The 14,007-nt window shown below is 40.5% G+C and overlaps 1 protein-coding gene across 1 annotated transcript; it reads right to left on the reverse strand.

Annotated features, from left to right (window-relative positions):
• Positions 1-1,103: 1,103 nt before the first annotated feature.
• Positions 1,104-13,213, reverse strand: deltaCOP (coatomer subunit delta). Its single transcript, XM_028318748.1, has 15 exons — positions 13,104-13,213; positions 12,928-12,967; positions 12,722-12,842; positions 12,198-12,300; positions 11,736-11,855; positions 11,541-11,600; positions 11,064-11,175; positions 10,119-10,209; positions 9,202-9,369; positions 8,894-8,970; positions 8,087-8,175; positions 6,918-7,068; positions 3,679-3,790; positions 1,950-2,072; positions 1,104-1,281 (listed from the first exon to the last, which is right to left on the reverse strand). Exons 1-15 carry the CDS (start codon positions 13,104-13,106, stop codon positions 1,113-1,115), a joined length of 1,539 nt encoding a protein of 512 aa, XP_028174549.1. The 5' UTR covers positions 13,107-13,213; the 3' UTR covers positions 1,104-1,112.
• Positions 13,214-14,007: the final 794 nt, after the last annotated feature.

Genomic DNA, 14,007 nt, shown 5'->3' on the forward strand with positions numbered 1-14,007 from the left:
AGTGGGCGGGGCACATAGCTCGTAGAGACGATGGCCGTTGGGGCAGGGAAGTTCTCGAGTGGCGACCACGGGCTGGAAGACGTAGCGTGGGCAGGCCTCCTACTAGGTGGACCGACGATCTGGTAAAGGTCGCGGGAAGAGCCTGGATGCGGGCAGCGCAGGACCGTTCATTGTGGAAAACCTTGGGGGAGGCCTTTGTCCAGCAGTGGACGTCATTTGGCTGAAAAGAAAGAAGAAAGAAAGATTGATTTTCATTCTATTTTTACCCGATTGCTCTAGGATGGTTATGTATATGATGGATTAATAGAAATCATGAAAGCATTGCTAGTTGCTGTATGAGTTTTTCGAGTTATTATGTTTCGATGAGTTGATTTATGTAATGGTCATGAGATAATTACCTAAATACATTTAATGAAGCAAAATGCCAGGTCACAATCATATACCTTTTGTATTCATTTGACCTTTAATAGACCCCTATTGGGTCACGCCCCAGACTTGGTTCGGATTTCGCCAAAATACGGCATATTTTTAGTACATTAATCAAACAATAGATGGCGCATTCTGTATTTCAATTGACGATATCTAAAGTTAAAGCGAGGTTTAGACTAGCAATAAAACTTGCAGAAGTTGACTTTTGCTTTCGCAAGCTGTCACCACTGTGTAAATCTTGCAGACGTTGGCTTGTATTTACACATAAAACAGCTTACGGAAGTCAACTTCTGCAATTTTTATTGCTAGTTTAAACGGTTTAGAGCAGTCTTTCCCAAAGTGGGCGATAACGCCCCCTTGTGGGCGCTGCAGGCTTAAAGGGGGGCGGTAAGAGACCCAGAAAAAAAATCAGGACGTTGTGTAAAGACTTGGGAGGCGTCATTTACTAGGTGGTCTCTTAGACACCGACTGAGCACTCGACTCTCGACTACAAATGGGGGCGCTAAAAAGAATTTATTCTCAAAGTGGGCAGTAGACAAAACAAGTTTGGGAACCGCTGGTTTAGAGCGTAATAAATAAAAGATTCCTTGATATATCATATAATTTTTATTAAATACATTTTTACACTTCAACACGTGCGTCACGGCGGAACATCTTAATACATTTTTGAATAATATTTCACTTCAGACGATCTCGTACTTGTCCGGATGGAGCGCCACCTCGTGGGAGAAGTCCACGGGCGCTCCGCCCTCCGCCTGCGAGACTCCGGTGGCGGATAGCAGGCACATCGTGGTGTCTGACGTCCACGTCACGGACAGCGGGAAGAAGTCGTTGGGAATGGCTGGGGTGACGCTGGATAAAAAAAAAATTTTTTAGTCAAGATCAAACAAAGCTTTTACTGTGGACTACAGTTGACAGACAAGATCTCGCTGACGTTCAGAAGTCATCCCATTGAAAAACAGTTCTAAATCCGTATTCACAGGGGTCATTTTTATAAAACGATTACTCGATAGGATCGCATTCAGCGATTTGTTGTCGTTGAAGTTTTGTTATGTGAATGAGGCTACAGGTCAATCTACTAACGAAGAAAACGGAATAGGTAATCATGTTGTTTTTTTTTCACATTTTATAGACTTATCAAAAGCTCTATGATCCTCGTTGTGGGGATTAGGTTTTTACTTTTTAGGAAAGTTTCACTGCGTTTGGACACTTAAGAACGAAACATTACGTACAGGTTTACAATAGGGTATTTGAGTACACCACCGATCAATTGACGTACTTTTTATGCAATACCAAAACGAGACTGATTGCAGGGTAATATAAGGCGATGACGTCACCATTGACAAACTTTGTCAATCACAAAGCAACAAAAATCTTAATTTACAGTCGAAAATAGGAATAAGACCAGAATGATGAGTGTTTTTAAACAGTTGTGCTTTAAAGTTATTCGTGAATGTTGTCAAATACTCCCCCTCGTTGCATGCAACTGCATTATTAAAAATATGATGTGCATCACTCACGTGAACTCCAAACTGCCTGTTTTCTGCTGCTTATTGATGATGGGCACGGACCAGATGAGCGTGCGGCCCTTCTGTGCATAGCTGCCTTCCCACTGGTGCACCACCAGAGAGATGTTACCAGATCTGGAGAGAAAGATGGCGTCATTACACACTAATGTAATGTTTGAATACAGAACACAAGAATATGCAAAACGTCCGCGCGACAAGCGTATACAACATTTTTGCTCGCGTTTCTCTTGCTGCGCGACCAATACCGCGTAACTCTTTATGTTGCGTCATGTTGATCTTTGTCTACTCACGGACATTGCCCGCGGGCGGCGTGACCGGAGGGAGCGGCGAGCGTTCGGCGAACGAACGAGCAATGTTCGGTTCGCGAGCGAACATCGAAGAAGACGACCCTGACGCACTCTCTTCAACGACTTTGCACAAAGCGGTCTCGATAACATTGTTAATTATTTATACCGAATAGACAACTAATTGTATACAGTCCACTCTTTCATTTAATTAACTTCTACTACACTCACTATCGAAGTAACAATCTTTATTTCCTTATAATACGTTCAAAAAACAGTCAATATACAGGCATACAGTTAAACACCGATATAGCTCGCAGAATTGCTAAAATCAAGTGGCAGTGGGCGGGGCACATAGCTCGTAGAGACGATGGCCGTTGGGGCAGAAAAGTTGTCGAGTGGCGACCACGGGCTGGAAGACGTAGCGAGGGCAGGCCTTCTACTAGGTGGACCGACGATCTGGTAAAGGAAGAGCCTGGATGCAGGCAGCGCAGGATCGTGCATTGTGGAAAAACTTGGAGGAGGCCTTTGTCCAGGGGACATCATTTGGCTGAAACGAACGAACGAACGACAGTTAAACAATCGAACTAATATGCGTACGTAGCTATGTACGTTCGTTACAACCAAAATATACCCACTGCTGGACAAAGTCCTCTCCCGATGATTTCCGTGACTGACTTGATTTTCAGTGTTCTAAGTGGGACGTCTGTTTGGCCCGTGGTCGCCACTCCAGAACTTTTCTGTTCCAAAGGCCATCAGTTCCACGAGCTGTGCCACACACACTGGCACTTAAGCTTGGCAGCTCTGCGGACTATGTCGGTTACTATTTTAACTGATTCGATAACGAAGGTAGCTAAGTACAGAGGTACATAATAAGCAGCTAGATGAGGGATGTTTCCTGGGTAAAAAAGCAAGAGTTTTAATTAGTCCGTCAGTTAGCTTATAAAAAACTACTCGACACGTATTTTTCACTTTTTAAAACTAATGAAAATGTAAAGAGATAAAGCGTGCCAAAGTTCTAAAGAAAAGGCCCGTGACGTCAGTGAGTGCGTAAAAGTGCAGCACTTTGTGACGTCGCGCGGAACTTCAACGCACCATAACTTTGTAATTAGTTGTTTGATTGACAATTAAAAATATACGTGTCCAATATTTTTTTATATTAAAATTGACAGACTAAAAATTTTTTTTTAGGAATCTAGCCTAATAATAACAGTGCTACATAGAGTTGAAATGGCGCGTTACGTCACGCTTGAGTAGATTTTTTACTCAAAAGTGACGTCACGCGACATTTCAACTCAATACTGTAATTTATTCGATTAGGAAAAAAAATAAAAAATATGTGTCCAAAATTTTTTCATTATCTGACGGACTAAATAGAATTTCGATTTCATTACCCAGTCATCATCCCTATTATAACAAAACGCAGAGTGACTCACGGCAGCGGGATGTGTATGTTGACGTCGTTGAGCGACAGGTGGTCGTGCTCCAGCTCGTACTCGATGTTGACGTCACAGCCGCCGCCCGCGCCCTCCGACGGCCAGCAGTTCACTAAGGGACAACACAAGAACATTCAAGAAAGGAACACTATTCTTAACATTCTGAAGTTACGTTACAGCTAGGAACAGCGGACGAACTTTACATCAGCAGTTCACTGGGGGATAACAAGAACAATAAAAAAAGGAACACTATTCTTAACATTCTGAAGTTACGTTACAGCTAGGAACTGCGGACGAACTTTCATCAGCAATTCACTGGGGGATAACACAAGAACATTCAAGAAAGGAACACTATTCTTAACATTCTGAAGTTACGTTACAGCTAGGAACTGCGGACGAACTTTCATCAGCAATTCACTGGGGGATAACACAAGAACATTCAAGAAAGGAACACTATTCTTAACATTCTGAAGTTACGTTACAGCTAGGAACAGCGGATGAACTTTACATCAGCAGTTCACTGAGGGATAACACAAGAACATTCAAGAAAGGAACACTATTCTTAACATAAAATAGTAAGACACGGCTCTTAACGCGACGTTTATTAATGAGTTACATTATGTACTGTTAATTGTGAAAAATATAAAACGTTAAAATAACGGTATCGTTATAGCCGATGAGCTGCTGTCATAGTGACACTGACGTAATGTCAATGTCACACGAGAATCAAACGTCAGAATAGAGGGACGCGCGGAGATGACTCCGCGCGCTTTTGTGAAAAGTGATGAATTGTATCTAAATTAAGGCAATATAATGTGAAAGATGAGTATCCAGTGTTTTATTTATGAGAATAGATCTACCGGCCTTTATTAGTACTCACGGCTTGACGTTTCGGCTGCGATGATGCAGCCGTGGTCACAAGCAGACTGGCGGCGTCGTCCGTTCGTCAAGCCGTGAGTACATAATGTAACTCATTAATAAACGTCGCGTTAAGACCCGTGTCTTACTATTTTAGTTGAAATGGAACGCGAAAGTTTAAAATCTTATACTATTCTTAACATTCTGAAGTTACGCTACAGCTAGGAACAGCGGACGAACGGTACATAGAAATGCTCGAAAAGAACTCGTAACTTCAGAATGTAAGTGTAAGGATTATTAAAATCACTGAAATTAGAGGCGGATTTACTACCAGGCCGAGTAGGCTGAAGTCTAGGCCGACAAAAAAGAAACATTCAAGAAAGGAACACTATTCTTAACATTCTGAAGTTACAGCTAGGAACAGCTGACGAACGGAACACAGAAATGCTCGAAAAGAGCTCGTAACTTCAGAATGTAAGTGTAAGGAATACTTTTTGCTGAGCGGGGTGCCTTTTTGTCAGAGGGGCACAAGCAGTTAACTGTCCACTTGTATATTTCTCTCTGTTTATATCTATGTCTTGCCTGCTTATACATCTTTCTTGCAAATAAAAAGTTTTATATTCTAAGAATATAAAATCAGCGAAATTAGTGGCAGGTTTACAACCAGGCTGAGTAGACTGAAGCCTAAGGCGGCAATTCAGGGGCGGCAGATTTAGTTCATAACATTTTTATTACGATTTCTCCTATTCGCTGGGTGCGAAGTACTAGGTGGGGGTAACATAATCTATCGCAGCGCTCATGGTGGTCAAAAGTAGAAATAATGTAAGCTCTGTCATCAGATGTATCTGTCAATGGCAAAGCGATTCTACATAATACATTTTAATATCATTAATTAATCGCATGAAAAGGGTCCTACTGGGAACTAAAATAAAAGAGTGGACTGTATTTCGATTGGGCTGGTTTAATAGCCGTTTACAATTTGGAAATAACTAGACTATACAACGTGGTAGTACAAAAATGAGTCACAGTAGTTGTTGTGCACAGATGTTTGCCTTATGATGAGAGCGTGAATTATTGAACTCTGCCCTTGTTTTGTTCCTAATTCTTCTACATCTCGGACTTGTCCAGCCAATACCAAAAACTTTCCTTTAAATACGGTTTGTGGTTGGAATTTGATATTGTAACACTCACAAACCCGGTCTTCAAAACAATACTCATTTCGATCTGAAAACGATATTTAATTTATAACTAGCGATACAGGAACATTTAATTATATTTACTGTTATATAATGAAACCGTTAAAGTAGCTTTTTCTTTTTGTTTTACTGTAAAACTACAACTATAAATGAAGTAAACAAACCCTGACACAATCAAAATTAAACACACTTTTAGGACTTACCTCATTTGATTTTAATGACCAAAATGATTTCAAAACCTTTTTTCCACCCAAATCGTGATATCACAACAATTTATTAGTCGAAAATATTTATTATTTTTTCATTTCGATATTTTTTCACAAATATACGACCTAAATGTCAATGTGACAGAGCCCATAAAGTTGTGGACGCTAGTTGGCGCTGTAATCGTGCACGGAGCCAATAGGTATTACATACTACTGACCGAAATGAATGCTCGACCACCCACCTATTGTTTTTAGCTGTTACTTACCACCCACACTTATTAGAATGAGAAGAATACACAACCGCCGACAAAATACAGAATTGCCGACAAGAATACACGACCGCCGTCAAGAATACACAATTGCCGACAAGTATACTAGACCGCCTGACTCCGCCCACATGCCTGACGCGCGGCGAGCGTCACGTGGCCGCCTGACTCCGCTCGCTCGCATGACGCGCGACGGGCGTCACATGACCCGCGACGGGCGTCACTAGACCCGCGACGGGCGTCACATGACCCGCGACGGGCGTCACTAGACCCGCGACGGGCGTCATTCACTCACCCGCCAGCGGCGCCAGCTTGTCGTCCTTGTCCACGTTGGGTTGAGTCTGGTGCCTGACTCCGCTCGCTCGCATGACGCGCGACAGGCGTCACATGACCCGCGACGGGCGTCACTAGACCCGCGACGGGCGTCACACGACCCGCGACGGGCGTCACAAGACCCGCGACGGGCGTCACATGACCCGCGACGGGCGTCACATGACCCGCGACGGGCATCACGTGACGAGCGACGGGCGTCACATGACGCGCGACGGGCGTTACATGACCCGCGACGGGCGTCACATGACGCGCGACGGGCGTCACATGACCCGCGACGGGCGTCACATGACCCGCGACGGGCGTCACATGACCCGCGACGGGCGTCACATGACCCGCGACGGGCGTCACATGACGCGCGACGGGCGTCACATGTCACTCACCCGCCAGCGGCGCCAGCTTGTCGTCGCCGGAACCAGCGAGGCGCCACTTGAGCACGCCGACGTCACTGTGCAGCGGGAACGGGCGCTGACTCTGCTTGAGTCCGATGATGCCCTGCGACCGGAACGCCTCCTTGTCCACGTTGGGGTGAGTCTGGAATGAACAGGCACAATATTAATCATCGTTTATTATCATCTTCATCATTTCAGCCATAGGACATCCACTGCTGAACATTTATGAAAATGATTTGCATGTTATTTTTAAAAGGCTAAATATGAGCACATTGTAAAAACCAACATCCTTATACCATGTTTGAAGCAAATAAAGACATTCTTTCTTTCTTTCTCTCTAGGCCTCCTACAATAATTTCCACAATAGCCGGTTGGTGGCGGCCTTTATGAGGTCGTCGGCCCACCTTGTGGATGGATGTCCTACGCTGCGCTTTCCGCATTGCTTATTTCAATCAATGATAGTCCTATTAACTGTTTGCGATAAAGAACCTTAATAGGGGCGTTTGGCGAAAAAAAAGTTTTCGGCGAGCACACGTTAGACGAATAGTGACGTGTTTCATTCATTGCAGTGACAGCGCTCACCGCTTGGCGACCGCCATTTTGTTTCCAAGCGCTTTTTTCCGTCAAATTCAAGATGGATACAAGAACTTAATCTCGTTTCAACCAATTTCGGACACAAGTTACACGATCTTTAATTTTTTTACAATAGTGTGAGTCACGTTAAAAAAATACATAAAATACACAAAAAATGCCAACAAATAATAAAAAATGATACTTTTTGAAAAAAATCTGCTTTTAAATTCGTGTTTTTTTGGTTATTTGATAAATTTCTCCAAAAAGCAATTTTTTTTCAAAAAGTATCATTTTTGATTATTTGTTGGCCTATTTTTGTGTATTTTATGTATTTTTTTAGTATCGCCTGTTATTTAGCATTATTACTGTTTAATTTTATCTGGATATATCGCTTAGTTTAAAAGTTATTACGTTTTCTTTACAATAATTGGAAGAAATTTTTTTTTAAAAAAATTAAAAAAAAATCTCAAAAATTTTGACCTCTTTTTTGTCGATAAAAATAGGTCTAGTTTCATCTATTTTCATATGTACACTTTAACGTGACTCACACTGTTTAGGGTAGCCTACTAGTCAAATGGTGAACTAACCTGTAACTGCAGTGATCGGGAGTCCCTGTTGTCCACGTGTACACGAATCCTGCCGTATTGCTCGTCAGTTATGCGCAGTGTCAGCAAGCCTGGACAAAGAAATTGGAACATAAATTAGGTAGTTGACAATGATTCCAAGGCATAACAATGTATTAAAAAGAACACATTTCATAATTTTCCATGGGATTTAATCCGATTCCAATTAACCGTAGTACACACAGATCACAAAAACTAAAGGGAGATGTGACAAGGGGGCGGGGCCGGTGTCGCAGCAATATGCCCAAAAACAACACATTTCTCGTGACAGCAATGATGACAGCGATGTCATAATGTAAACAGCTTACATTGCTTGCGTAGTAGGTACTAAAGAAAGATTATTCGAACGTTGAGTACGGAGTGGATAATGAGCACATAATAAAAGACAATGCCGGAAATTGGCGTCTTTTTTTTTTTCGCGCGGCCATCGACCAATCTTTGTTTTTTGATTACAAAATAACCAAACCAAAGTAATAAACCAAACTTACTATGACATGTATACCTCTAAACTCAGTCTGAACTGAGTTACGAGCATTAGAAGTTTGATGATTTTTTCATACTAGNTTTTTCATATAAATCTAATAGACTCGAAGCATAGACATGGCAAAATAGCCATTTTATTAAATATCACGTGAGATTAGGGGGGTGGGGGAGGGGGTCAGGCAAAATCTCACCAAATCTCACCAAGGGGGGCGGGGGGGTTGAAAAATGGCCAAAATTGTCTCACGTAATTTATGGACGCCATCTGTGAATTTCAATATTGTAATCTACCTGACAGCTCGAAGTTCTGGATGTCTCCATCGCGCCCGGCAACCAAGTTCAAACGTTCCTCGAACCGCAGGTGTACACTGAAAATAACATAAAATAAGTACCACAGTGATTTTAGTGTTTTCAAATGTCAGTAACCCCTGGGCCACATAGTGACTATGCAAAAAAGCTACGAAGTATAGGCGAATACTTGGCTAGACACGAATATTTGACTTATCGTGATGTGTGTGACCACGGGTTTAAGTATATTTCATTATTGGTAGTTCGATTTCTGATGACCGTTGGGCTATAGCGTTAAAACATCACATTACCTCTTGTGGTCCGGCAGCGGCGCGACTTCGGGACGGTGCGTGGTAGAGGCGGCGGCTGTAGCGGAGGCGGGGGCCACGGTGTCGCCCTCGGAGCGCAGGCGGGACACAAACGACTCGGCGTCCGAGCCGCGCGAGCCGAGCTTCATGGCGGAACGGCCTACTGGACGCCTGAATTCGACATCGAAAAATTATAAATTAGTATCTTATGTGAAACTAGCTTTCCGCCCGTGGCTTCGCCCGCGTGGAATTTTGTCTGTCACAGAAAAACAATATCGCGCGCGTATTTGCTCACCGTTTAGACCTACCCTGGACTACGAGAAACATTTTAAAACCAAAATCAGCTCAATCTGCCCAGCCGTTCTCGAGTTTTAATCAGACTAACGAACATCAATTCATTTTTATTTATTTAGATATAGGTATCTGTTGGTCCGTGAGCACGTAGAATTTTGTCCAATGACCCCAAGCTACCCATCCTTATCGCTCGCAGACCGGGCTTTATAACATAACTCTGGTAAATTATAAGGGCGACCCCTTCTGTAGCGGAGACTACAGAGTAGAAAGTAATACCATGACTTAAATTTTAAAAACTCAATAGAATTAGTTAATTAATTAAATTCTATGGTTGAGAAATAATTATGTGAACATCAGTACCAACTAGTACGAAAAACTTTCGAGTTCAAGACGAGGACGAATTTTTTTCCTCTCATTCCCACCGCTGCAACTCCTGTGTAGCCAGGATCTACAGCTTGACCGCTAATAAAAACCCAACCAGTGAAGGTCAAGTTTGTCCCGGGGGAAAGTTAAACTGTCATGGGACCCACAATGAAATTAAAACAGAAGGAGTTCGAATTTAAGGTTCGTCTTCCCTCCAGTACACCTACGGTGGAGACTGGATGATCTAATGATTACGAACTTACGTGTCTCTAGCAGGAGTAGTGGGTATCTTCTCAGCTATTGGTTCGGTGCTCGGGCTCGACGTCACGTTGGAACTGCCGAAACCAGAGCTGCCTGCTGACAAACGCACGTCATAGAAAAAGGCAGAAATAAATCTTATGATGCGTTTATAATTTTAAAAAATTGCGTTTAGAACAATGAAATGGATATCAGAGTGGTGGTCCCCCAAAGATGGCAAAAAAGTAGGGTAGTAGTTCAGAAGGATAACTTCCAAGAAATGAAATGAAGAATGGTTGGTTCAACATAAATCAGAATTGGATAGAGACAGGTGGAAGCCTTTGAGCTTTATCAAAGGACAACTTTTATAGAAAACAAACCTATCATCAACATTAATATGTAGCAATAAAGGCTTATTATTATACTAGCTGTGCCCGCGACTTCGTACGCGTGAAAACCAGTTTTCGCAACATTTTTCATTATTGCTCTGCTCCTATTGATCGTAGCGTGATGTTGTATAGCTTATAGCCTTCCTCGATAAATGGGCTATCTAACACTGAAATATTTTTTCAAATCGGACCAGTAGTTCCGGAGATTAGCGCGTTCAAGTAAACAAACAAACTCTTCAGCTTTATAATATTAGTAGGTATAGATTGTTGGTTTATTAGAGAATAAATTTTATAATAATAGGTACATTAACTTAAAATGACTTAAAAACTAAAATTTAAAAATTACTAATGATAAAAACTATTTACAAAATAAAAAATACTTCACCCCCAGCGCCGCAGTCAGGAATGGTGCCCAAAAGGCTGGCAGCATTGCCACGTTGCATGGCCAGGCTAATTCTCTGACCAAAATAGCTGCCAGCCTTTTGATTTATTATTAAATATTTAATGTTTTTCTTTGGAGGTCTAGCGCGTTATGGCAAGTTAAATCAAAGTTTGCAGAACACTGATGTAAGGTATACTTGCCGAAAGACATCTGCGAGCGCGGCGGCGCGCCTCGCTTGGCGGCCTCCAGCCTCTCTCTTTGCAGTTCCTTAGCTCTCTCTCGCATGCGGTTGGCCGCCTCACGCTCTTGCGTCTACAAGCAAAGAGAAGTCACATATTTCTACTTCTAGGCATATACAGGGTTTCTATCATTGTACCTTTTTATTTACGAGCCTCCGATATATCGGCATTGTAAAGGATAACAAGGTGTCCCTTACAGAGTATACTAGCAGGTGTCTGGAGAACTTTATAATAAAACAATAATAAGCATGTTCCGTGAATTAAAATAAATTATTTCACTTAGAACGAATTTATCCTGATTATTAATTAATCCAGAAAAAATATCGATAACATTTAGCATTAATTTGTTTCTAGAGAATTAAATTCACATTCCAAGATGAAGTTTTGGTAAACCCAAGAAAGATACATTACATTTTGAGATAAATGACATTTTCTTACCTGCCTCACTGCTTGATAGATCTTTTCTTCATGAGAGTCCATCTCAACAAATGAGCGAACCTAAAATAAAATAAATAAGTTATTTACTAAAACTAATTCTTTTCTTAATTCAAAGCTTAATGATTATAACTTCTGATAGTTCTAATGTATAAGCGGTAAAATATAATTTAATTTGTCAAAAATAAAGCTACAAACCTGTGCCAGGTTGACACTCTCCCTGTAGCCCAGGGCTACAATTTCGTCAAAAGCAAACAGCAGATTGAAGGCTTGGTTCAAGATCTCAGCCTCTGTGAGCTGGGTGCAATATTCTGGGACCTGGAAATGTAAAGTAAAAGTCATCACTCATTTATTTTCTACAAATAAGCAATTATTATTAAGATTATCGTTAATAACTGGTAAGTTTGTAAGAAATAATGTTTGTCATTCATTAATTCAAATACTTAATAAATAATATAAATAAATAAAAAAAGTTTAGATTTTTTGTTATAAAACTTTACAGATGCCTGATGAAATTTTGATTATTTTTGTGTCTGTCTTTATTTGGGGACTTTTATCCAAACCAGCATTGAATAAATATAAAAGCAATTACCATGGATCTGTCCTGATAAATAAATAAATAATAAGTCTAATCAATAAAGAAACTTGAATTTGAATTACCACTCTGCTGAAGAGGCGCAAAGTCTCCAGGTCCTCCAGGATGTTGCTGGCCTTGGTGGTGATCAGCAACATGTACAGCTTGTCCAGCGGCTGGTACACATACCTGAATGCAACATACCAATAAATAATTATAAACAACTATCAATTTTAGCTGTATCTCTTGTCACTCACTTGTAACTTCTATGGAATTTACAATTTAGGTTGAGTTGCACTGCCAGACTGTCACGGTAACTTTAACAATAACCAGTGCTTTTTGTATTTAAGTTTCACATATTTTTGACGTTTGTTACAGTTTAAGTATGATGAACCTAGCCTAAGTTGGCCAAAAGTTGTATGATGCAATTGATTGAAAATTGTGAAGTAAGATAATAATCTACTATAATATACTTCACAATGTACATACTATAGACTTAACACATTAGTAGATAATTCACCACTTAAGTGACTCACAAGTAGGTACATAATGTTTTTAGGTAGGTACTGTTTGTAAATATTACTTGGAAGAAGTTTTTAGATAAAATTACCTGACAGACTCAGTCTCAACGAAGGTATGTTGTCGGCCGCCAGTCATTAGTTTGGGGAAGGCAGCTAATAGGCCCTCGATACGGGCTTTCGTCATCTCTACGAACTGCCGAGACACCAATGCTGAAACCGTCACAAAATTACGTATAAAAATCTAAACTTACAGAGTTGCCTATGAATTTAGGTGAATTTATGTATTATTTGATACCTTTTCCTGATTTCGTACATACTGTTGCTGCTATGAGCACCTGAAAATAAATGAAAACATAGAAGCAAAATGTAAACATAAATGTAACACCAATTAACCACTTATACACTGATTTTATGCACTTTTATAATACAACTATGAACATATTTGGAAATTTTAATAATTAAACTTCATACCATTTTGAAATTAAGAAGAAAAATCCAATTATCCTGCAAAACAAATCGCTTTTCGGTAATTTCAGTAATTTTGACAGCTCACCGCAGATGACGTGTAGACATTTTTTTTCTACCATCTATGGGCAACGTTTTATTGGCAAAGGAATAATACAAAATGACAATCCGCGAGCTTAAAGACTCAATACCAATACTCAATATCTTTATTGCTTTTATCTTAAAAACTAGCTTTCCGCCCGCGGCTTCGCCCGCGTGGAATTTTGTCTGTCACAGAAAAACTTTATCGCGCGCGTCCCTGTTTCAAAAACCGGGATTAAAACTATCCTATGTTCTTTCCCGGGACTCAAACTATCTCTATGCCAAATTTCATCAAAATCGGTTGCAAGGTTTAAGCGGGAAAGCGTAACAGACAGACAGACAGACAGACAGACAGACAGACAGACAGAGTTACTTTCGCATTTATAATATTAGTTGGGATGAAAATTTATACTATAGGTGTACCAGAATCTCATGGCAAATGGGGAAAATAAACTTTGTTGAGTGCAATACTGGGGAAATTGGATTAAACGATCTTGATACTTTTTATTTTTTTATTTATGACTTTAATATTAATGAACATGAAGTACGAATGCCTACATATAGGTACATTTTAGGTATGTGTATGAAGAATGTTGTTATACAACGGGTTTTTAACATAGAAACATGTCTTGAAAAATAAGCAAACAGTATATTACTGTAAATAATTTTATTATGTATCATATTTATAACTTATCACTTCATTCAGAACTAGAAAACGATTCTAAGAACTCCACTTGCATTTCTTATTCTTCAATAGATGATCAAGTTAAAGAGGTATTTATACAGGATGAAATTTTGTAATGCCACCTGGAGGGAAAGTACTCTTAAT

This window comes from Ostrinia furnacalis, unplaced genomic scaffold (genome assembly GCF_004193835.3).
Source record: "Ostrinia furnacalis isolate ACB-3 unplaced genomic scaffold, ASM419383v2 OfSCF7013, whole genome shotgun sequence".
In the NCBI taxonomy this organism is placed as follows: Eukaryota; Metazoa; Arthropoda; class Insecta; order Lepidoptera; family Crambidae; genus Ostrinia; species Ostrinia furnacalis.

Excerpts from the sequence above, each read along its gene's own strand:
- deltaCOP (XM_028318748.1), bottom strand. Across the intron at positions 11,856-12,197 it reads TGCGCCTCTTCAGCAGAGTG|GTCCCAGAATATTGCACCCA; the intron begins GTAATTCAAATT and ends TTACATTTCCAG. Across the intron at positions 9,370-10,118 it reads ACTACTCCTGCTAGAGACAC|GCGTCCAGTAGGCCGTTCCG; the intron begins GTAAGTTCGTAA and ends TGTCGAATTCAG.